The sequence below is a fragment of the Cnephaeus nilssonii genome, assembly GCF_951640355.1.
Source record: "Cnephaeus nilssonii genome assembly, chromosome: 11".
NCBI classification, from domain to species: domain Eukaryota; kingdom Metazoa; phylum Chordata; class Mammalia; order Chiroptera; family Vespertilionidae; genus Cnephaeus; species Cnephaeus nilssonii.
In genome coordinates, this window is record NC_137082.1 from 34,189,979 (window position 1) to 34,211,859 (window position 21,881).

At 46.4% G+C, this 21,881-nt stretch overlaps 1 protein-coding gene across 5 annotated transcripts in view; it reads left to right on the forward strand.

Moving 5' to 3' along the window:
* Positions 1–14,557, forward strand: part of DNMT3B (DNA methyltransferase 3 beta) — a 37,804-nt gene extending 23,247 nt beyond the window's left edge. For 3 of the 5 annotated variants that reach the window (XM_079784156.1, XM_079784155.1, XM_079784157.1), the window contains 14 exons: positions 245–389; positions 2,072–2,197; positions 2,319–2,363; positions 2,869–2,948; positions 3,255–3,367; positions 3,823–4,006; positions 4,555–4,639; positions 5,938–6,083; positions 6,299–6,389; positions 6,762–6,910; positions 7,777–7,862; positions 10,571–10,640; positions 11,383–11,501; positions 12,975–14,557. In XM_079784156.1, coding sequence (XP_079640282.1) covers positions 245–389; positions 2,072–2,197; positions 2,319–2,363; positions 2,869–2,948; positions 3,255–3,367; positions 3,823–4,006; positions 4,555–4,639; positions 5,938–6,083; positions 6,299–6,389; positions 6,762–6,910; positions 7,777–7,862; positions 10,571–10,640; positions 11,383–11,501; positions 12,975–13,116 — 1,581 coding nt within the window. In that variant the 3' untranslated portion in view covers positions 13,117–14,557. The remainder of the gene's footprint in view (positions 1–244; positions 390–2,071; positions 2,198–2,318; positions 2,364–2,868; positions 2,949–3,254; positions 3,368–3,822; positions 4,007–4,554; positions 4,640–5,937; positions 6,084–6,298; positions 6,390–6,761; positions 6,911–7,776; positions 7,863–10,570; positions 10,641–11,382; positions 11,502–12,974) is intronic. The other 2 variants (XM_079784158.1, XM_079784159.1) reach the window with 1 other exon arrangement.
* Positions 14,558–21,881: the final 7,324 nt, after the last annotated feature.

Sequence of the window (21,881 nt, forward strand, 5' to 3'; positions counted from 1 at the left end):
TCTGAGAGGGAGCTGACCACTCAAGTTCTCTACAGGGAAGAGGTCATATTTGGTGCCGGCATGGCCTCCCGCCCGTCCCCTGCACAGGCCCCTCCCTGTCACATACCATGCCCAGGACAGCTGCCTGGTTATGAAAGGGCCCAGAGTGAAGGGGAATGCAGGCCCCAGCTGCGGGAATCCCTGGGTGCCACCTGGCCAGCACCCACCCCTGCTGTTCATCACAGACTCGCCTTTATCTCGCCAGAAAGCCAGGGTGCGGGCTGGCAAGACCTTCCCCAGCAGCCCCGGAGACTCATTGGAGGACCAGCTGAAGCCCATGTTGGAGTGGGCCCATGGGGGCTTCAAGCCCACCGGGATCGAGGGCCTCAAACCCAACAACAAGCTAACAGGTGGGAATGGGTCCCTGTGACAGCCCTGACTGCCATTGCTAGTGGGAGCACCCTTGGGAGATGCAGCCACCTCTCCTACCCCTTGCCCCACCCCAGCTTTTCAGCAACCAGTCAGTCTTGGAGACCTGCTCTGTCACCCTGTGAACCCCAGGGCTATGGGAAAACAAGCAGCCCAACCTTTTCTGGCTTCGCTGGTCTGCGATGGAATCTGTTCTGTAAACTTGAGTCAACAGGAGATAAAGATGGAATCTTCACTAGCACCTTTACTTTTAAAAGGAAAAATTAAGCTCTGCTCATTGGTGAAAACTTGGAAAGTATTTTAAAAAACCTCCAAAACCCTGAAACCATGAGCCATCTCCAAAAGAGGCATAACCTTACTCTAACATTTTGACCAATAGCATAATTCCTCCATTATAAGCTATGTATAGTTTCCCATTATCACTTTCTAGAAATCCAGGATGCCTGAAATCCATGATTTGTCTACTAATTCATACATTTAACATAGTGTTTTCTGTTTTGTTTTGTCTCCCCCATTAAAAGTGGTTAATAAGTCGAAGGTGCGTCGTGCAGGCAGTATGAAATTAGAATCAAGGAAATACGGTATTCCCTTCCCATCCTTTGACTATGCACTATTTTCTCTGCACTTTTCTTTCAATTTCTTTGCCTATACAGTGGTCACTGGAAAAGAAATCTCAACCTGAACTCTCATCCCCCACTTCACTCTCAACCTTCACAAGTCCTCCATCCAGGTTCATCTTGTTGGGTGTGCACATCCTTCCAACTTTTTTTGTACACTAGTTGGATTCCTGCTTTCCCTTCTTGATATTAATCATATGGCCACTGACAGATGTCACTAAAGAGTCCTTATGATTTTTAATGACTGCATAATTTTCTTTCCTAGGAACAGAGTCGAACTTAACCATGCCCCTTTTAGATTATACTGTATATATACATATTGGAGCTAGAATATATATAAGTGGAATTTAAAGAAATGTAAAGAATTGCCACATCATATACTTTAAAGAATGTTCTAATAGCCACATTGAAAAGAGTAAAAGAAACAAAGACAGTTAGTATTAATTATGTGTTTAATTTAGTCCAGTATTTCCAACATTTTTAAGCAGTCCTAACAGTCAGTATGAAAATTAAGTTATTTTACATTTCCTTTTAGCACTGTTTTCAAAATCTCATATTTTGTATGTTTTACAACATCTCAATTTGGATGTGAAATTTTTGTTAGAAAAACTTGATCTGTATTTTCACAGATGTATGTTCCAAATTTTCACTTGACCAAGTTCCAAATGAACTACTTAATTGGAGCAATCTTAAAATTTACATTAAAATTAAATGCATTCAAGTTACATTTTAAGTGCTCAGTAGCTTTAAGTGACCGACAGTCACTGTGTTGGGCATCGGAGACAAATGTTTCAGGGTTTCAGCTATGGGTTAGCCTTTGCCTAATGTTTGTGCTGGGTCTAAAGCTCTTTAAAACCCTATAAACATGTTAGATATGTGAGGGATTTTGACTTATGTCCCATAGTGGGACCATATGGCGGACCCAGTGTGGACCCTGTCATGGCCCAAAAGCATCCGTCACCCAGGCCTAGCATGGTCCTGTCCCAGGCCCATGTTCGCCCTGCACCTCCTACCAGCCCCGGCTGCTATGTCCTTCCCTTTCACAGAGAACAAGAAGCGCAGACGCACAGCTGATGACTTGTCCACCTCCACGGACTACTGCCCCCAACCGAAGCGCCTCAAGACAAACTATAACAATGGCAAAGACCGAGGAGAGGAGGACCAGACCCGAGGTGATTTACGGCGCCGTGAACACCCATTACTGGGAGGGCACATCGTGAGGACTGCTCAGCAGGGGTTAATTGATCAGTAAGAGGCTCCCTGACCCCATGTCACACCTTCTTTTCTCAACAGAGCAAATGGCTTTGGATGTTGCCAACAACAAGAGTAGTCTGGAAGGTAATGGTAATACTCTCCCTCAAAGTCCTCACTTCCCGTCCTGGGTAGTTCCAGGCCTTTCCTGCTTGTCTATCCTGTCCTGCCTGCTGATAATGAAGGGAAGTCAGGGTAGCCCAATAGTTAACCACCTGGGGTCTGAAACTGTGATTATGGCTGTGTGTAGAGTCTGGTCATTGGAAAGTCCTTTCCTGATGTGACAGTGAGCCAATTGGTGTCACCACGAATTGTCCCAAAGTCCTAGTCTTTGAAGAGTCTCAGATTTGTGTGCCAGGCCTTTGCAGCTTGTCCTTGTGCTGGAGGTGCCCTGGCTCAGTGTGTGTCCCACGTCGGGAGTGGGTCTGTTAACGGGTCTGTTAGCGTGGAAGAATTGTTGAAAGGAATAAAGCATGAAGAGACCTTGGTATATTGCTAGCATGGAATAAATGTTCAGGAACCGTAGACACGAGGCTTTAGCAGCTGTTATTGGTCCTGAGGTGTCACAAGCTGCGTGCATGCTTTCTTACAGACAGCTGTTTGTCCTGTGGTCGGAAAAACCCCGTGTCCTTCCATCCTCTCTTTGAGGGGGGACTCTGTCAGACATGTCGGGTAAGTCCTGTCCTCTCCCTGGACTTTATTGCCCCTTCTCTCCACACAACTTCCCTGTCGTTCCCCCGAGAAAAGCACCTGCAGGTCGCCATTGGGGGAGGTTCTAGTGAAGCCCTCCCTGGCCACCATCACCCCATCCTCCCCTCTGAGGGCAGGTGCTGCCACAGAGGAAGTCATCTGCAGTGGCACGCACACCCCAGCCAGTTGTTCCTGTAACGGGAACCAAGCCACCAGTGACCTGTCCGTCGAGCCAGCGGGCCCGGTGGTCCCTGGTCTCAGTTTTATGAGTTTCTCTCTGGCCGCCAGGACCGGTTCCTCGAGCTGTTCTACATGTATGACGATGATGGCTATCAGTCCTACTGCACCGTGTGCTGTGAGGGGCGCGAGCTGCTCTTGTGCAGCAACACAAGCTGCTGCCGGTGAGCTTCAGACCAGCCGTGTGGGTGAGACCCAGCAGGGCCCTGAGGCTCCCACGTCATATCTGTGATTCCTACAGCCCAAAAAAACTCTGGCCCAGGGACTGGGAATCCAGTGGACCTGAGGACAGGGGCCCAGAGTTACTACTGCTCTGCAGGGGTTGTGGTTCTCATCTGTTTGAGACAGAAATGGCTGAGGGTGGTGCCTGAGTTGTGGAAGCCTCCCGGGAGAATGGCCACTTTGGGGGGTAGAGATCCTTTGCTGTGCAGAGCCTGTGCACTGAGGGTACTGATATCCTAGGAAAAACAGGTTAGTGTATCCCACATCACACTGTAGGGCCCTTCTGCCCATGGGGAGAAGCAACCGGTTCTTAGCCAGTGCATTACTATCTACCTGGGAAGGCGGGCTATGGATGTAGGAGAAAGGCCTGATGTCTTCTCTCCACTCCCGGCCGCAGGTGCTTCTGTGTGGAGTGCCTGGATTTGCTGGTGGGCGCGGGCACAGCAGCCGATGCCAAGCTGCAGGAGCCCTGGAGCTGCTACATGTGCCTCCCGCAGCGCTGTCACGGGGTCCTGCAGCGCCGGAAGGACTGGAATGTTCGCCTGCAGTCCTTTTTCACCAGTGACCCTGGGCTCGAATACGTAAGCCACAGGTTCCTTCTAGCACCACCTACCCCAGAGAGTCAGGGGACTGCAATGCTCTCGAAGTCTGTTGGCAAGATTTCATAAAGAGGTCCATTATACAAATGACTGGCTGGGTCGCTCCTACTTCAGAGACGGGGCCAATTCATATGTCCTTTGTACAGTCCTCGGCCTTCCCCTGTGGCCTTTCTCTCCTTTGTGGCCTTCCGTGGATTTTCTAAGGAAAGAGCAGCCCGTGACTTAGTCTTTAATTGTAGTGGGAGTGGATCTTCCTGGGCTCCATTCTACCAGTTCTGTGAGGCAGGCCCAGGTCTTCCTGTTTAGGGTGTCGTGTCCTTTTGTGTGTGTGCATCTGTCTCAGAGTCTCTGTGTTCCATGTCTTAAGGGTAGACTAGCCAGTCTGTGCCAAATCTCTTAAGGGGATCCCTGCTAAGAAATGGCTGAACACAGGGTTTGAGTTCCTCAAAGGAAGGTCAGCTCGCCCCTCGCCCAGAGGTTGATCCTTTTCCCCTGCACCCTGACCTCCATGACCTTCTTTAACCTGGCAGGAAGCCCCCAAGTTATACCCTGCGATTCCTGCAGCCAGAAGGCGGCCCATTCGAGTCTTGTCCCTGTTTGATGGAATTGCCACAGGTGAGTTTGGAATTCACCTTGGGATGCTCACCTGGACCAGGTGTCTGTCCTGAATGCCAAGCAAGACCCCTGGGATTATCTGTCTGTCAACAGTTTTGAGAAAACCAGTGGCTTCTTGTTTCTCTCCTCAAATCCTCTTCACGTATTTCACCTGCGTTGGTCCTCTTGTTCCTTTTAAAAGTCTTATACATATTTCATATCTTACATTTTACTTGTATTATATGTAGATATCTTGGAAAATTATTTTTACTCCATAAACATGGATATATTGGAGATTAATAGACAATTCCTATTAATATCCATTTTTTTCTCTCCCATTCCTCCAGTTTCCACATGTGTAGAATAAGCATAACCAACAAGCATGTCGCCCTTGGGGAGCTTTGCCTAATTTAACACATTTAATACTCAAAATTGCTTTGGAATGTAGGAATATCTCCATTTTACCAGAGCAGGAAGCAGTGGGGATGAGGTGCTATGCATTTAGCATCATTTGTACTTGTGTGTGTCTACCAGTGTCCACCTGCCTAAAGCGGACAGTTTTTAATGATTCTCAGGGTCATGGCTAGCTGCTTGTTTTCCCCACCCTGCTGCATCCTCACACCTGTGTATGCTGGCACAGGTAACAATAGAAAATGGAGTCTTGGCCATTGTCCCCTGACTTTGAGGTTATTTTCTAAACACGGTTTTGGTGAAGATCCCTGTCCTTGTGTCTGTGCTTGACTATGCTGGGCCAATGGTTGTAAACCTGTCAGGTTTGTGTGTGTGTGTGTGTGTGTGTGTGTGTGTGTGTGTGTGTTTTGTTTTCTTAATCCTCACCTAAGGATATTTTTCCATTGATTTTTATTTTTATTTTATTTTAAATAGAGTGGAAGGGATGGGGAGGGTGAAAAGAGGGAGAGAGACATGAGAGAGTCACATCCACTGGTTCCTCCCGCTACCCCAATCTGGGCCAGGGATCAAGCCTGCAAACGAGGTACATGTCCTTGACCAGAACTGAACCTCGGAACCTTTAGACTGCATGCCTACAACTATCCTCTGAACCAAACCAGCCAGTGCTAGACATGCCAGTTTTAATTAGTCCTACCAGTGGGCTGTACCAGTTGATACATACCTATTTCCTTCACAAAACTCTCTACTCTGCAGACCCTGCTGTTTCAGCTAGTTTGTGCCATATGCAGGGTTGCACGTGAGGACTATAATGTACTTTTTGGGTCTGGTGTGAGTTCTTAGATATGATGTAGAATCACAGGAGTCAAGATGAGCCTGAGTGTATTTTATGTCTCCCCAATCCCACACAGGGTACTTGGTCCTCAAAGAATTGGGGATCAAAGTAGAGAAGTATGTCGCCTCTGAAGTGTGTGAAGAGTCCATCGCCGTTGGAACTGTTAAGCACGAAGGCAATATTAAATACGTGAATGACGTCAGGAACATCACAAAGAAAAATGTGAGGACAGCCTGCACCCCTGGGGGCTTTGTAACACCCTCCTCCTCCAGGCCCTGAGCCCCATACAACCTCACAGCCGTACCCAGGGTTGTGGGAAAAGGTAACCTGTGGTCATAGCATCAAGCTATCTTGACAGGTTACCTGGAACCCAGGCTGTCTGTCCCTCCATCCTTGATCCTATCCTCCTGTGAGAATACTGGTTTTTTTTCCCACAGGTTGAAGAATGGGGTCCCTTTGACTTGGTAATTGGTGGGAGCCCATGCAATGATCTCTCAAATGTGAACCCCGCCAGGAAAGGCCTATATGGTGAGTATCCCTTCGTTTGGTAGCCCCAGAAGACCCTATGTCAGTGGTCGGCAAACTCATTAGTCAACAGAGCGGTAAACCACGGCTCTCGAGCCGCAGTTTGCCGACCACTGCCTTATATCAACTGAGTGTTGGTCTAAGAGTGCGTTGAGAAAGAGCTCTTAGCTTCTTGCCAGCCTTACCTGTCAGCTCTGTCCATGTCACATTGTGAAGCCTCAATCCCACAAGATACTTAAAAATATTGCACTGCCGATTAAGGGAATGTAGGAATGTAGAGCACCAGCCTCAGTTAGTTAATCTCTGGGAACCCATTGGTTGCAATGTGGAGGGGTGGTTTTGACCCCAGCCAGCCATCTTCTTTTGTGGGCTCAGAGGGCACAGGCCGACTTTTCTTCGAGTTCTACCACCTGCTGAATTACGCACGGCCCAAGGAAGGTGACGACCGGCCCTTCTTCTGGATGTTTGAGAATGTGGTAGCCATGAAGGTTGGCGACAAGAGGGACATCTGTCGGTTCCTGGAGGTGAGGGGACCTAGGGTCCTGATTGTCAAGGCGACATGGGCGGGGAGGCCCTGCTGGCAATGAGAGTGGGGATTTCTATGTTGTGAATTATTTTTGGGATTTTGACTGAAGACCTGGCAAGATCCCAGAATCTTGGAGTCAAGTTGGTTGAGTCTCTTGTTCAATCTCCTTTGGTTCAAATATTTTTGAGGGGAAAAGTAAATGATCTCTAAGTTCATCACGAACCTATTGAAGTTGGATGATGAAACAAACCATCACTTTTAGAGATCTCATGAGATTTGACTCCGATTTTTACTCTATAGAGAGTTTTTTAATCCTTACTCTGAGAATTGTTTCTTTAGGGCACATAGATAGGTTCATTATCCAATCCTTAATATGCATTAAACGTTGTAGTAATACTTTTTATACACTTACAACGTCATTTAATTTTCCCCAAAGCTTTACAGCTTAAGTTCTGTGATAACGATTATAGAACTGGCTAGTTAGTTCTCTCATGCTGTGTGAACCTGACAGTTGGGTGTCATGGGGCATATGTTGCCAACACTGCATTCCCACACTAGGGCCTTGATTTGCCAGATTTTTGTTTTGAGCTGTTTTTGTCACCTGTGCATCATAATAATCTGGTGCGCCCCAGCCCATACCTTCTCAGAACTTGCAGGTCTGATCTGGTCTCTTTTCCCACCATTAATATGGGGCACTAGCTATGCCTCCAGCCAGATTCTTGCTGAGAATTGGTCTGTCCCTTGGTTGGCAGGAATCGTGTGTCCTCGATAGCTAAGGAGCAGCCCTGTCACCTGCCCCACTCTGGTTACTACCTGGATTCTGCTGTGGGCTCCTAGCAGAGTTGTTCTTCTGTCTCCCTACAGTGTAATCCAGTGATGATTGATGCCATCAAAGTGTCTGCTGCTCACAGGGCCCGATACTTCTGGGGCAACCTGCCCGGGATGAACAGGTAACACAGGGCTCTGAGTGGGACAGATAACCACCAAGTGAAATGCATCTAATGGTGTGAGCTCTGACTGGTTTACTCACGAGACAGAGCCACCCTGGGCTTCAGACCAATCTCTGGTGTTACAGATTGACATCTGGTAAGACGTACAGCTACCTGGAAATCTCAGGCCCAGATTCCTCAGTCTGCTCCAACTTGTTTCCTGCTCTGCCCAGGGGCCTGGTGCTTACAGTGCCATGTGCTGGAGCAGACAGGCGTCTTCTCCCCGCTGGAGATGCTCATGCTTTATACCCCACCTCTTCTCCTAATGCCTGTCCCATTGGGAAATGGAGGAGAGTGTTAGACATGCCCTTCTCCCTGATAATGACCAAGCAGGTGGCAGAGCTGAGATGACAATTGGGAGCCCAAAGCCTGTCATCCTTGGATTTTCTTAGCCAAGAACTTTTCCCAGTTTTTCATTAGTCCATTCATATTACTGAGGATTAGTTATATTCTATATGTGGTTTCAGGGCTATGTGGTGTTCTAATTAAGATACAAAACGTGATGGTAATTTGATTTCCCGGACTGGCAAATAAGTTTTAAGCTTATAAAGATTCTCCTTTAGAAGGAAGAGTTGGAAGCATAAATAACTCTGGCCATTTAGCAAAATGTAGACCGAGGTGAGAAGGTACTGGTATAGCTTGGAGGATTTCTGCTTGGACATCTTGGCATTTAAAAAAATTTTTTTAAATATATTTATTGATTTTAGAGAGAAATATCGATAGGTTACTTCCTGCGTGCTCCCCACTTGGGATGGAACCCAAAACCCAGGCATGTGCTCAACATGGTACATGGGCCAATGTTCAACCACTAAGCCACAATGGCCAGGCATCTTGCAGTTTTATTCGGTAGTCACCCAATCAGATAGTGCAATGCCATCTGAATTTGGAGTCAAGTGGGCTCATTCACTGACCTCTCCTTCTGTAGCAGTCACTGTTGTACATGCTGTCAGTTTACTGGTGAACACATCAGATGTAAGTCTTCTTTCAGAGTTAACATGCTAGTGGGGGATGGGTAGAGAAGACAGTAAATGATTTCAGGGTCATGGCTGGAGCGGGCAGGGCATTGGAAGAATTGATGGGAAGGCTTCTCATTCCAGAAAAGACCTACAGTAGGAATGGAGCCATAGTTATTTGAGAGAACATTCTAGGCAAAAGGAAGAGGGTAAGGGGGTGGGGTTGCAGGGCACTGTGTTCCTCATTTAGTGAGGGGCTGTGAGAGGAGGACAGAGAACTCATTAGTATGGGCCAAATTATGTGGGGCCTATGGGTCCACTTAGATCTACTTTTGGAATTCTAAGAAGTTTTAAGCTGACGAGTTGTATCCTAGATTCATGGTAGTTTCTGGTAAAATAGATGATAGTGGGATGAGGGCAGAAATGAAGAGAAACTTGAGATGGTCATGGTCCTTTAGAGGAGGAGTCTAATTATTGTTGATGGCCCAGGAAGTGCCATTCATACACACATTGCACCTTGGGGCGTTGTATTTCCCTCCAGTGCTGTGAAACTTAGCAGGAGGGATTAGATTCTAGATAATGTGAGTGTTGGACTTTCAGGATTTGCTGAGGCACTGGATGTGCTGCAATAAAAGACGATAATCAGAGTCAGCAAAGATGCCACCAAGTTTTCTGTCTGAGCTGTGATAAGAATCAAGCTGTAGTACTATAGCCGACGCTACAGGGTTCTAGAATGATGACTCGAGCACTAACCAGGGGTCACAGACCCAAATCCAGCCTGGAGGTGGAAAACCTCAGATGTGCTCTGTCCTTTTCTCCAAGTCCCTCAGCCCCCTTGGATTATAAGAAAAGCTGGGAATGGGAATAGAGTGGCATTGGAAATGTGGAAGGTAAGGTCAAGGAAGATTGAATTTTAACGGAATGTTTTGTGTGATTCAATGGCCTCTCTTGTGGGCACTTGTTTCCATTCTTATGTCTGTTTCATTTGTGACCTTGAAGTTCCTTACACGGGAGCTGCTGAGGTATTGATCAAGTGTGGATACAGAGCTCTTCACTGTTTCTGCTCTTGAACTGCTCAACCACTTCGGTTCTAAAGCTCTATCCCCCTCTGGACACCTGTTTGCCTTTCTCTGCATTTGCAGGTTTGTTTGATGGTGAAAGGTACAAGGATAATTAGGGTTTTTTGAACCACCTCCTGTCTTTCCTACCTGCATCCACTTTTAGTCCTGAGACCCTCCCGTGGCTGCATCCCAAGCAGTAAGCCACCAAATCATGGCTTTGCAATGCTCTTTGTAGCAGGTAGACCCACAAAGATCTAATCCAAGCTCCTGAGACACTAGGTCCTGTGTAACTGCTCAGATCATCACTCGGTTAGTAATCGGGCTGGGATCGCATAGGGTCTCCCGACTCTTTCCAGCGTGCGTCCCCATTCCTGCTCTATTCAATGAGAGCCTAATTTGACTAATATTAAAATTTGAGGTAGAGGATCATTTGTTCCTCAACATTGATCTTGCCCCCTGAAGGGGCTAGTCTGTCCCTGACTTTGGCACACAGCTTTGTGCTTATGCCAGGATCTTTTTCACCATATAATTTATTTGTAACAGTTCGCTGCCAGAGCACATTTTGCAGGCTTAGGCCCTCACTCCCACCTTGGGAGGTGCCTAGCTATGGCCCATTGGCAGATGGTAGAAAGTAATGGGTTTTGGCTGTTCCCAGGCCCGTGATAGCATCAAAGAATGATAAACTCGAGCTGCAGGACTGCTTGGAGTTCAATAGGACAGCAAAGGTAAGATGTGCTCACAAACAGTCTGCGGAAAATGCACTTGGTGACCTCCAAGCGGGACTTGATCTTGGTACCGTTTGTTCCTGTCCCCTCTCCCTCACATGTAACTCCTTGGTGCTGGGACTCTTTCCCCACATAATTGTTCTGTCCTGCCTGTTAAGTACAGAGTAGGAGAGGTACTTGATAAACAATAATCACTATATGAGAAAAGGCAACTAGACTTTCTAATTTTGAATGCACATGCCATAGAGACACACATATAATTTCAGCTGGTCCTCCCAAGAAGTGATTAATACTTTGGCCAAAGGAAAAATTACCTGCTGGCAAGTCATAGATAATTATATTAAGATGTCCATAAACTTAATCCTTAATGTTTACATCAAGCCAAAATCCTGGTTTGGCTAACTATTCCCTATAATCTTGGGTGGACTGTTACATTTCGCTTAATGTTGCTTGATCAGTTGTGTTCTCTTGGCACCCATGTGATCTCATTCATGGGCACATTTTTATCTCTTGTCCTGAGGCTGATCCTTTCTGTGCATTAACTTCTTGGTGCTTGTGGGAAGCACAAAATGTCCTTGTCTTTCCAACTCTCCTTTTCTTATTCTCTCTGTGAGCCCAGCACTGCCACCTTCTCTCCCTCACCTGCCTCCATCCCGCATCTTCCCTCGGTGCTTCTGAGTCTTGACTCATCCCCAGAATCCTTCATTCCGTGCTCACTGCATGATGTCATTTTGTTCTCCAGTTAAAGAAAGTACAGACAATAACCACCAAGTCGAACTCGATCAGACAGGGGAAAAACCAACTTTTCCCTGTTGTCATGAATGGCAAAGAAGATGTTTTGTGGTGCACTGAGCTAGAAAGGTGAGCGAGGCTGCATGTGGAAAGGGAATGATGCAGACAGAGAGGAAGGGGAAGAAATGTGGTCAAGGCCAGCAACAAAAATTAGGCTTGCTTGCCTTCATGCTACATGGACCCACTGACCTTCCATGTTAGCGGGGCTGGGAGGAATACCTTTTCAGAGTTAGTCCTTATTTCCTGCCATAAATGGCGGAAGGGTGGTGGTGAGGAGGAATCTGAAACATGAGGTCATTAGACAGCACAGTGTGTGTGTGTGTTGGCTGTGCTGCCCTGGCATCTGCCTGCCTCAACATGCTGGGACACTAGGATGTAAGGAACCAGCTAAAGAAAACCCCACCAGCATGCCATTGCTCTTTCTCAGAAGACTTCCTTCTGCCAAGTTGCTCTTCTATAGCTGATTCCCACTGAGCCACAAATCTCTGTGTTTGGCTAAGTTTGGTAGCTTATCTATTTTGATTCAAAGAACCAACTTCTAAGTTTCAGTTCTCCTATTCTGGTTTCAATTTGTTCTCATTCCTTTTGTTTTTCTTGTTTATTATCTTATTTTTGTTAGACTATTGTTAAAGATGTAAGAAGGGCTATAGATATTCCCTCTACATTTTTGGCTTTGTCTTGAAGGATTTGATAGGCAGTATTTTCATTCCTGATATTTCAGTTCTACAACTACTTTTATTCTTTACTAAACATTAGTTTTCTTAGTACAAAAGTTCTCATTAGTAAAAACAAACTGGTCCTGTGGATTATTCTGTACAGTTGATCCTTGAACAACATAAGTTTGAACTACGTGGGTCCATTTATATCCAGATTATTTTCAATAAATATTGGAACATTTTCAGAAATTTGTGAGAGGTCCAAGCCTAACATGTTTGTGCCAGACCTGTGATACAGAATTGGTGCAGATGGCTCTCCATTATGTAGACAAATTAAGACAGAAGCCTCTGGAGCTGCAACGTTACATATTTCTTTTGATACCCATTCAGCATTGGCCCATTGATGAGAATTTTAGTGTTTGTTAAAAAGGTAAACCTGGATAAGAATAAGGTCCTCCTTGCCAGGCCTGATAAAATCCCATAAGGGAGGCTTTTGGTTTATTTGGTTGTTATCTACCATGGGGAAATGCTGGGATGCACATAGCAGGTACCCTCCTGGAGGGGCCATGCCCTCATGACTTAACATTTGTGTTCTGAAAGAAGCCTGCTCCTGACCTCTGGGGGTCAAGAGATGCTCATGTGCAAATGAGTAAAGGGGGCATAACGTATATTCTTTTCCAAAAATTTTAATTTCCAATAAAAATGAAAAAGTAAAAATAATAAAATAGTGTCTTTCTAAAATAAGAGGGCTCATAGAGTGGGCCCGGACAAAGGGCAGAGAGAGTGGCGCCTGGTGCCATCTTGGCCATGGTGAGGATCTCCCAGGGGCACTAAGTAGCTGCAGGTGGCAGTTGTGACTCCTGTCTTTTTACTCTGGTGCCCCCAGGATCTTCGGCTTTCCTGTACACTACACGGATGTGTCCAACATGGGCCGTGTTGCCCGCCAGAAGCTGCTCGGGAGGTCCTGGAGTGTGCCTGTCATCCGACACCTCTTCGCCCCCCTGAAGGACTACTTTGCCTGTGAATAGTCCCCCAGCCACTCTGGGGCACTGGGGTGTGTGGGACAGAGCTGGGACCCCGGAGGTACATCCCAGGCTCTGTCCTTTCTTAGCTCAACTGTGTGGGGCCACAGCCACCTGACACCCTCCTGGCAGAGGGTGCCCAGGTGCCACCTCCTTGCGCACAATTCAACTTGGCCCTCTTGGAATGGCCAAACACGGTGCTCATATTATCTTCTAAAACTTTGAAACTTGAAGTAGTTAGTAAAGATTGCTTTTTTTCCCCTCCTCCTGGGTTTACCGCTCAGAAACAATAGCTAATATACCAAAACCACAGTGCTGACTGCTCTCCCATACTCAGGTTAAGGCTGAAAAGTTAACCGAGACAGTGACTGCAATACTTTATTTTTTAAGCGTCTGCAGCAGCTTGTTTCCAGGAGTGTACAGTGGTAGACATGTTGTAGCTGAGGGACATTTTAAGGGACCAGGATGCTTTTTTCTAGGGCAGATTTGGAAATGATGTCTGCCATTATTGAATTTTACCCAGCATGTTCCCCTCACCTTAGTATAAAGGGCTGGGATGCACTGTTGGGGCCCATTGAGAGTTATTGTTCACACTGGTGATAATTTCAGGGCTATTTTCCCCTCTAGACTCAAGGGAAGGAAGGGTCTCCCTTAGCTAAATCCTTCCCAGTGACTGCAATAAGAACCCTTTAGGCAGTTCAGGAAGGAAGGAGTGGGCTGGGTCATATTATGTAGGTAGGTATGGCCTCTCACTATCTCTTCCCCATGTGAGGAGTGAAAGAGGATGCTTGGGTAAGGACTCCCCCCCCCCCCCCCCACACACACACACAGATGCACCCTCCTGACATCACAGATACAAGTCCCCCAGATTGGAAGTATGACCCTAGCTCCTCAGTCTTTCTCAAAACGCAGAAGCAGTGATAGCCAGGGGCAGAAGCACATTCCTCGCATCTAAGAGATTGCAGGGGGAAACTGATTAAAAGCGTGACCCTCCTTCCAGAGATTTTTAAAGTCCTTTTTTATTCCATGATAATTCTTTTGTAGGGATAACATGAGGTGAACAAGCTGCATTTCAGAAATGCTGTCGTAATGGTTTTTAACACCTTTTACTCTTCTTACTGGTGCTATTTTGTAGAATAAGGAATAATATTGACAGGTTTTGTGGGCGTTTTTTTTAATACATTTTTTTAAAACTCAGACTTCTATTTTTGTTTTACAATTTTCATAGAAATTTTTTGTGTGTGACTGGAGTCACATAACAAAAATGGGGGTAAATTGTGCCTTGTTTCAACAGTTTTTTGTTAATTTTTAGGCTGAAAGATAAAGGGTGCCTATTGTTTACCTTATGTTGGATTAAAATCAGTATTTCTCTATAACGGTCTGGTGTCCTTTGTGTTCTTCTGCAGGTCAGATGGGTGGGGATGGTGGGCTGCTGAAGTAGGTCAGTCATCCGAAGCACAGTGAATACCTTGGTGACTAAGCAGGCCAGCTCTAGGGCCCTGGTCTCCAAGCTCCAGTGTAGTCCCCGACAGGCTTATTCAAGAGATTTCTGGACCCCACCTTGTTTGCGATGCATTGAATGTGTATAGTGGAGACAGAATTCCATGCCTCTGGGTCAGAGATCACACTGGGCTAGTAAATGGGTTTCTAAATCTTGGCTTCAAACATAAGTGACTGGAATCTTAAAGGCTTGTTGTCTCCCAGTTCTTTATGCTACTCTAGCACCTCTTTCCACTGTTCCCGTGTTGCAGTTCAGCCACATTCATGGGGGGACTTGGCCCAGGGAAAGGACTGGTTGGGATGGCCCCATGATTCTAAAATAGCTGCCCATGGCTTTAGCTTTTTGGGAGGAGTGTGTGCCTGTTGCTCTTCTAAATTTAACATTGCAACTCCCTTCAGTAGTTCTGTCTTCAACCACTTAGCCTGGTGTCCCAAGACCAGAGTATGCCATAATCCCAGTGTCTCACTGAGGTAGGATAGTAAGAAGCTAGAAAAATTCCTTGGCAAGTGGAACAGGGAAACGGTTCAATGACCAGTTTGCATCCATCTCGTAAATCCTATCTTCCTTAAACCAAGAACACAATGGCTTAATCCCTGGCCAGATGGGTTTAGTTGGTTTGAGAATTGTACTGATACACTAAGGTTGTGGGTTCAATTCCTCGTGAGGACACATAAGAATCAACCAATAAATGGATAAGTGGAGGAACAAAATGGATGTTTCTCCCCCTAAAAATAAGTTTTTTGGAAGCTTTTTAAAGAATATTTTTATTGATTTCAGAGAGAAAGAGATAGAAACATCAATGATGTGAGAATCATCGATTGGCTGCCTCCTGCACACCCACTACTGGGGAAGATCGAGCCTGTAATTTAGGCATGTGCCCTTGGCTGGAATTGAACCTGGGACCCTTTAGTCCGCAGACTGACACTATCCATAAATAAATTTTTTTAAATGTAAATTTTGAAAGTAAATGGTTTATACACTTCTCCCCAATACCTTAAATCACAGTACTCAGAGATAACAGAAATAACAATCTGCCATTTGTGCCAACCACAGCCAAGGACAGATGAAGTTAAGGGAATAAATTTCATTTTAGCATATCAGCATAAGACATGAATATTCTATTGGGAATATGAAAGAGCTTAGCATAGACGCTAAGCTCCCTTAAGACCTCCCCAAAACTCCCAGCCTTTAAAAACCCTCAAAATGAAGGTCCCAGGTGAGCCTGTGCCTTCCTCTCACCCCTCAGGCAGGCATCTTCTAAACTCTAAGGGACCCCAGGAGACTCAACCAGGGGAGTAATGGGCAGCGGCTAACCCCCTAAACCAGTCTCCAAAGCCCCCTTTCCTCTGACTTCGCGGTGAGCTAAAGCAGCCACGCCTCAGCTCATTTCTCCCCTGTAACTTAGAGAACCAAAGCAGCCCAGCTTAGGCTCTCCTGTTCTATGCTAAGCCTTCCTTGTTTCACTGTCCCCACCTTTAATAAGTGTACCCTCAAAATCACCAAGACTTCCTCTACCTGGTTTGGTTCAGTGGATAGAGCATCGGCCTGTGGACTGAAGGGTCCCACCCGGGTTCTATTCCGGTCCAGGGCACATTCCCAGGTTGCAGGCTCGATCCCCAGTGGGGGATGGCAGCCGATCAATGGTTCTCATCATTGATGTTTCTATCTCCCTCTCCCTTACTCTCAAATCAATACAAATATATTATTTTTTAAAAATCACTTAGACTTTTGTTGTGAAATTATTTCCTGCATGAATTCAAGAACCCACACACCACCGGCCAGCCCTAGGCAGACCCTCTAAGGGCCAGGCCCCCTTTCGGTAATATCACTACCTCTCGCCTAGTCAGGGAAAAGGAGTCTACAAAGACTTAAGGGAGAAAGGTGTGTAAATGGGTGATGCCTGTGTAGTGTATTTGTTGAGCATTACTTAGACTTGGTAACTCTGAGCCTCTGTTACTTCACATGTAAGATAGATTATAACCCTAGCCACCTCCCATGATTGTAGTTGTGTGCCTTCAGATTGAGTTCCTAAATGATATGGCTCAGATTTGGAGTGGAGAATGGGAAACCAAATATGTTTTTAAATGCTGCTGGGCTTGAAACAGCCCAGGTGTGAGTTGCTATGGTGAGACAGTTGGCAATTAGTGAGCTGGTTGGCACTCCTCTCTGAGGTACTGAGACCCCAGGGACCTTAGGTGCCCTGTTAAGCCATCTTGTGTACAGTGCTGCATCAAATGCCAGGACAGGATGAAGCAAAATAAACAGCCCCGACCTCGAAACTCCAAGAGAGGAGATGGACGAGCCTTCCAGGTGAGGGGCCTTGGTGCTAGCCTGCTTGTGGGGCAGACTAGGGGAGGCCTGTTCTATGGGGGCAGTTCTTTTTTTTTTTTTTTTAATATATTTTATTGATTTTTTTACAGAGAGGAAGGGAGAGGGACAGAGAGTTAGAAACATCAATGAGAGAGAAACATCGATCAGCTGCCTCCTGCACACACCCTACTGGGGATGTGCCCGTAACCAAAGTACATGCCCTTTTCTGGAATCGAACCTGGGACCCTTGAGTCCGCAGGCCGACGCTCTATCCACTGAGCCAAACCGGTTAGGGCAGGGGGGCAGTTCTTTATGAGTTTTCTCAAGATGGCGAGAGTTGGTAACAAGTGATCGCAGGCTCAGTGGCAAGGGGATGAATGTTCCGCACTTGAGGGCCTTTGATGAAGCAATCTTCCAGGGTCTGGCATGTTTCCAGGATCACTTTGGGCAGGTGACGCTTGGACTTTTTGTTTGGTTTTCTTTTTATCTCTAAAAGGTGGGGATCATAAAGCCTATCTACTTCCTAGGGCTACTGTGAGCGTTCTTGGGCATGATCTGGGTAAAGTGCTTTGCCTGGTGCCTGGCATGAGCAAGCCCTCACATGCATTGGATGGTATTGTAATATGGCAAGCCATTAACACAGTGTGAATGACTGGGTGCCGGAAGTGATGGTAACACGCAATATTTACTAACATTATTTATTATGTATTAACTAGAGGCCCGGGGCACGAAATTTGGGCAGGGGGGAGGGCCTCCGCCAAGCCTGCACCCTTTCACAGTCCGGGAGTCCTCAGGGGATGTCTGACTACATTTTTAAAAAATCACCCTGTACTTAATTTTCTTACTAACTCCCCTCACACTCACATGCTGTTTCTTCTTTTTATTTAACTATTTTCCTGGCCTCACCCCATTTTAGCATCCTCTTTCCTGCTTTCTTTCCCTCCCTCCCTTTGAACCTCCCATGGCCCCTCTTCCTCCCTCCCTCCCTCCCTCCTCCCTTCTCTCCCTTCATTCCCCGTGTCTGGTGTCTGTCTCCTTCTTACTCCTCCCCTCCCCCCCATTCACCTTTCCCCTTGTGAGCCTGAACCCTGCCTCCCTCCCTCCTTCCCTATTATTACTCCCTCCGCCCCCCGCCATGTTCACTGGTTTTTCTTTTAAACCTTCCCCTTTCCTCTCTGGGACCTGCTTCTAGCCCCGCCTGAGCACACTTTGATATTAAAGCTTCCATTTGGGGGGCATTAACCCCCAGCCCAGGGCCCAGCCCCAGCCAGGCCTTCGCAGTCCCCCCTTCCCTGACCTCCCCACCACCACCCTCCTCCCATTCCCTGCCTGGGATGCCCCAACTTCTAGTCAACAAAGTACAATTAACGCGCCACCAACCTAATCCTGGCCAGTGTCTTTGGGGTCCAGCCCTCAGGGACGAACGTGGAACCCTCCTTAGTGTCCAACTCCGCCCCAGCTAAGCTGCGAGGGTGGCCGAGGCCGGTGCCGCCCGGGCACTGCTGCCATAGAGCAGGAGCACCTCCGCCTGGAAGGCCTTGGACCGTCCGTCCCAACGGCCTGCGCAGGGGGCCACTGCCCTCCTCCCACGTCTGGGCGGGGCTCCGCTCCACACTGCCTGGGCCCTGCCCCTCGCCAGGCACAGCTGCTCCCACCCCCGCGGTCGCCACCCCCTCCCGTGTGCAGCCCTGCATTTTCTTCCCTTTTCCATTCCTGTGTCTTTTTCTTGTTCTCTTTCTGTATTTGTTTCTCCTCTCGGCCTGTCTGCATGCAGGCCTGCCTTCCTCTCCCTCTCCTTTCTTATCCCCTCCTATTGTATCCTATCCTACCTACCCTGGGCCTCGCAGCTGCCTGAGCAGGGGGCGGGGACGCAGCCTGCTGAATGGTCGTTATGTAACGGCGTCCTGGACAATTTGCATATTCCTCTATTATTAGTATAGATAATAAAAGTTAAACAAAAGGACAGGGTAATGATCCCCCAGATGTTGCAGAGGAGCTGGGCTGTAGCAACAGCAGCGTCTGGTATTGAAGTTGTGTCCATCACAACACCCCACAGGGTTCCCTTGCTCCTTGTTAGGGAGAGTATATGGGGTGGACAGGATCTTTCTTGGGGGTATAGGGACTGGCCTCTGGATAGCACCAAACAAACAGGGCCTGCCACTGGACCTCAGTTCCTAAGGTTTTCTTGCCAACTGCTACTTCTTGAATGATCCTCTGTTCCCGGCCTGGGTTGGTTCTTGATTCCTCTCTGCAGCCAGGCTGGGTGCCCATTCTAGCTTTATCCCCTCCTGAGTTATGACCTTAGGTGTTTTCATAGCCTCTCTGCCTCAGTTTATCCAACTGTAAAACAGTGATAAATGATATCAACCTCTTAAGGCTGATGTGTGAATCAAATGATTCAGCATATGTGAAGCACATAGAAGAGTGCTGAGCAAACGGCACTGCTTTATTGCTATGCTAGAGAACCCTCCTAGCAACCCGGGAGTGAGGCTGTGATCACCATGATTATAGGTAAGAGAATTGAGACTGAGGACTCCCATAATAAACCCAAGCCACCCAGCTAGTGGAAAAGGAGTTGTGAGGTGGAATCTGTTTTGTGAAGCCAACATCTATTACTATTTCTCCTTGGTCTTACTTGCATCTACTTATTTATTTACTTATTTATTTATTGTATGTGTAGTTTTATTTTTTGTTTTGCTGGAGTTTGAAATTACTTGCTAACCTTTGCAGCATGTGATGCAATTTGCCTATTTCCCTTTCTTCCTTCCCTACTTTCTTCCAGCTTACCTTCCCACCTCCCCTCCATCCTTTCTACCTTCTGTTTAACTTCATTGATTTCTTAAATTTATTTTTAAAAAATTTTATTGAATTTATTAGGGTGACATTGGTTAATAAAATTATATAGGTTTCATCAGAAAAATACCCTTCACCCAAATTCTTCAAGTGTTAACATTTTGACACATTTGGTTTGTCATCCTCTCTATTATTTTTTTTTCTGAACTATTTGAGAGTAAGTTGCAGACATGAGGTCTCTTTACCCTTAAATCCTTCACTGTGTATTTCCTAAAGACCAGAACATTGTCTTACATAACCACAGTACATTTATCACAATCAGGTAATGAATATTCATTCACTTCTTTATCTAGTCTACAGACCTTATTTACATTTTGCCAATTGCTCCAATAATGCCTTTATAGAAGAAGAAAAAAGAAATATAAATAAGTAAACATATTTTGACTAGTATCTATTCCAGAATCATACATTGCACTTGGTTATTTTTTTACTCTTAAAACTTTTAATTAATTGTGAAATATACAAACAGAACAGTGTACATACAAGTCCTGGTGCTTCAGGCCTTATAACCTACCTGTGCTCTCTGACCTGAGGTTCATCTGAAGCTCTCAGCATTGTGTTAAAGGCAGGGGGAACCAGGTGTTAAACGGTGGGGTCAGACCAGACATGGGTTCAGCAACCTTGGTACTTGAATTCTGGCTAGGAAAGAATTCAGAGCCAAGAGTCCAACTATAAGAGAACATTTATTTGGTAAGTCACAGAGGTAGAAAAAGTGATTCCTAGAAGAACTGGGCTTAGGAAACAAGTTATAGAGGTAAAGGAAGGGCCCCTGGAGCTTGGGAAGGTAATGGTATCACACCTGGGGGTGGGGTGAGGGAAAGGTGCTGGGTCCTCCTTCAGGGTGATCTTAGGGGCAGTCCCAGGGGAAAATCTTAACAGAATATTCAGCAGCTTTCTAGGTGTGTCCTTTCAGGGCCTAGGTCTCCACTGATTGATTGGTGGGCACCAGGGCAGGGGATCATTATTCAATGAAGCTGGTCCCCTGAGGTCAGCCGTGGGGTCACTGGTCTGGTTTTGTCGCTCTTCTGGGCTTGGAACTAAAATACAACAAAGGCCTAGGTGCTGTCTCTAGGGAGCAAAGGTTAGGGGTCCAAACCACATGACCAGTGATATGCTAGGGGAGGAAAGGTCACCGTGGGGGCAAGGTCCCACCTTACATTTGTCCTTTGCTGAGCACCCAGGACTTTGCACCCTGATGACCTTCTGTACTTGGCCCATCATCCTTGCTCTGCTCATGTCTGTCTAACTGCCTACCACAATTGCAGAAACAAAGCAGAGGTTGGCATTACTAGAATTAGTAACTGCTTACTCTGAGTGTTTGCACATGCTGTTCTCTGGCTGGAACAGCCCTCTCCCCTTTGCCTGACTAGTCCTCTGGTTCTAACCTCTCCCAGGAAGCCTTCTTTGCCCCCATTCCAAAGTAGGATTACGAGCCATTCCCTAATCTGAGTTCTTCTCTGTGGATAGATGGAAGAATCTATCTCAGCACAAAGCTCTCTGCGTTATAATTTATTTTTGTAGTTGTGTTCTTTATGAACTAGAGGTCCTCAAAGCAGCTGAGACCTCCTAACACCATTTTTGAGTTCAATAAACTTGTAATACATTTGGAAAACTCAGGCCTTGAATTTTAGTTTTCTGTTTGTTTTTGGAGAGGAGACTCACAATTTGTTTCTGTGATAATGAGATTACATATTAAAACAGTTGCTTAAAGATGCCTATTACAGTCTCTAAAGCTATTTCTCCTTCTGGATGGAAATTCTTTTTTTTTTTTCTTTTTAGTCTTTGGCTCTTTGTAGTCAAGGCTTAATCTGACCCAGATGACCTTGGCTAGCTCCCTCTCAGGGACAAGAATGTACTGTGAGCCTATCACATGCCCCTGTCTCACCTCTCTGGGAGCTGTCTCCTGGGAGGGTAGATGAGTTTGATTTCAGAGGCCCTTGCTCAGAAACCTCCTGTCATGCGCTGTGTTTGCAGAACCAGGACCAAACTCCTGGTCTAGCACTCAATGCTCTTCTTGACTTGGCTTTCTCCACTGATTTCATCCACCACACTAATGTTCTGTCCTCCAGCCAAAATGGCCTTCAGGTAATGCTGACAATAACGGACA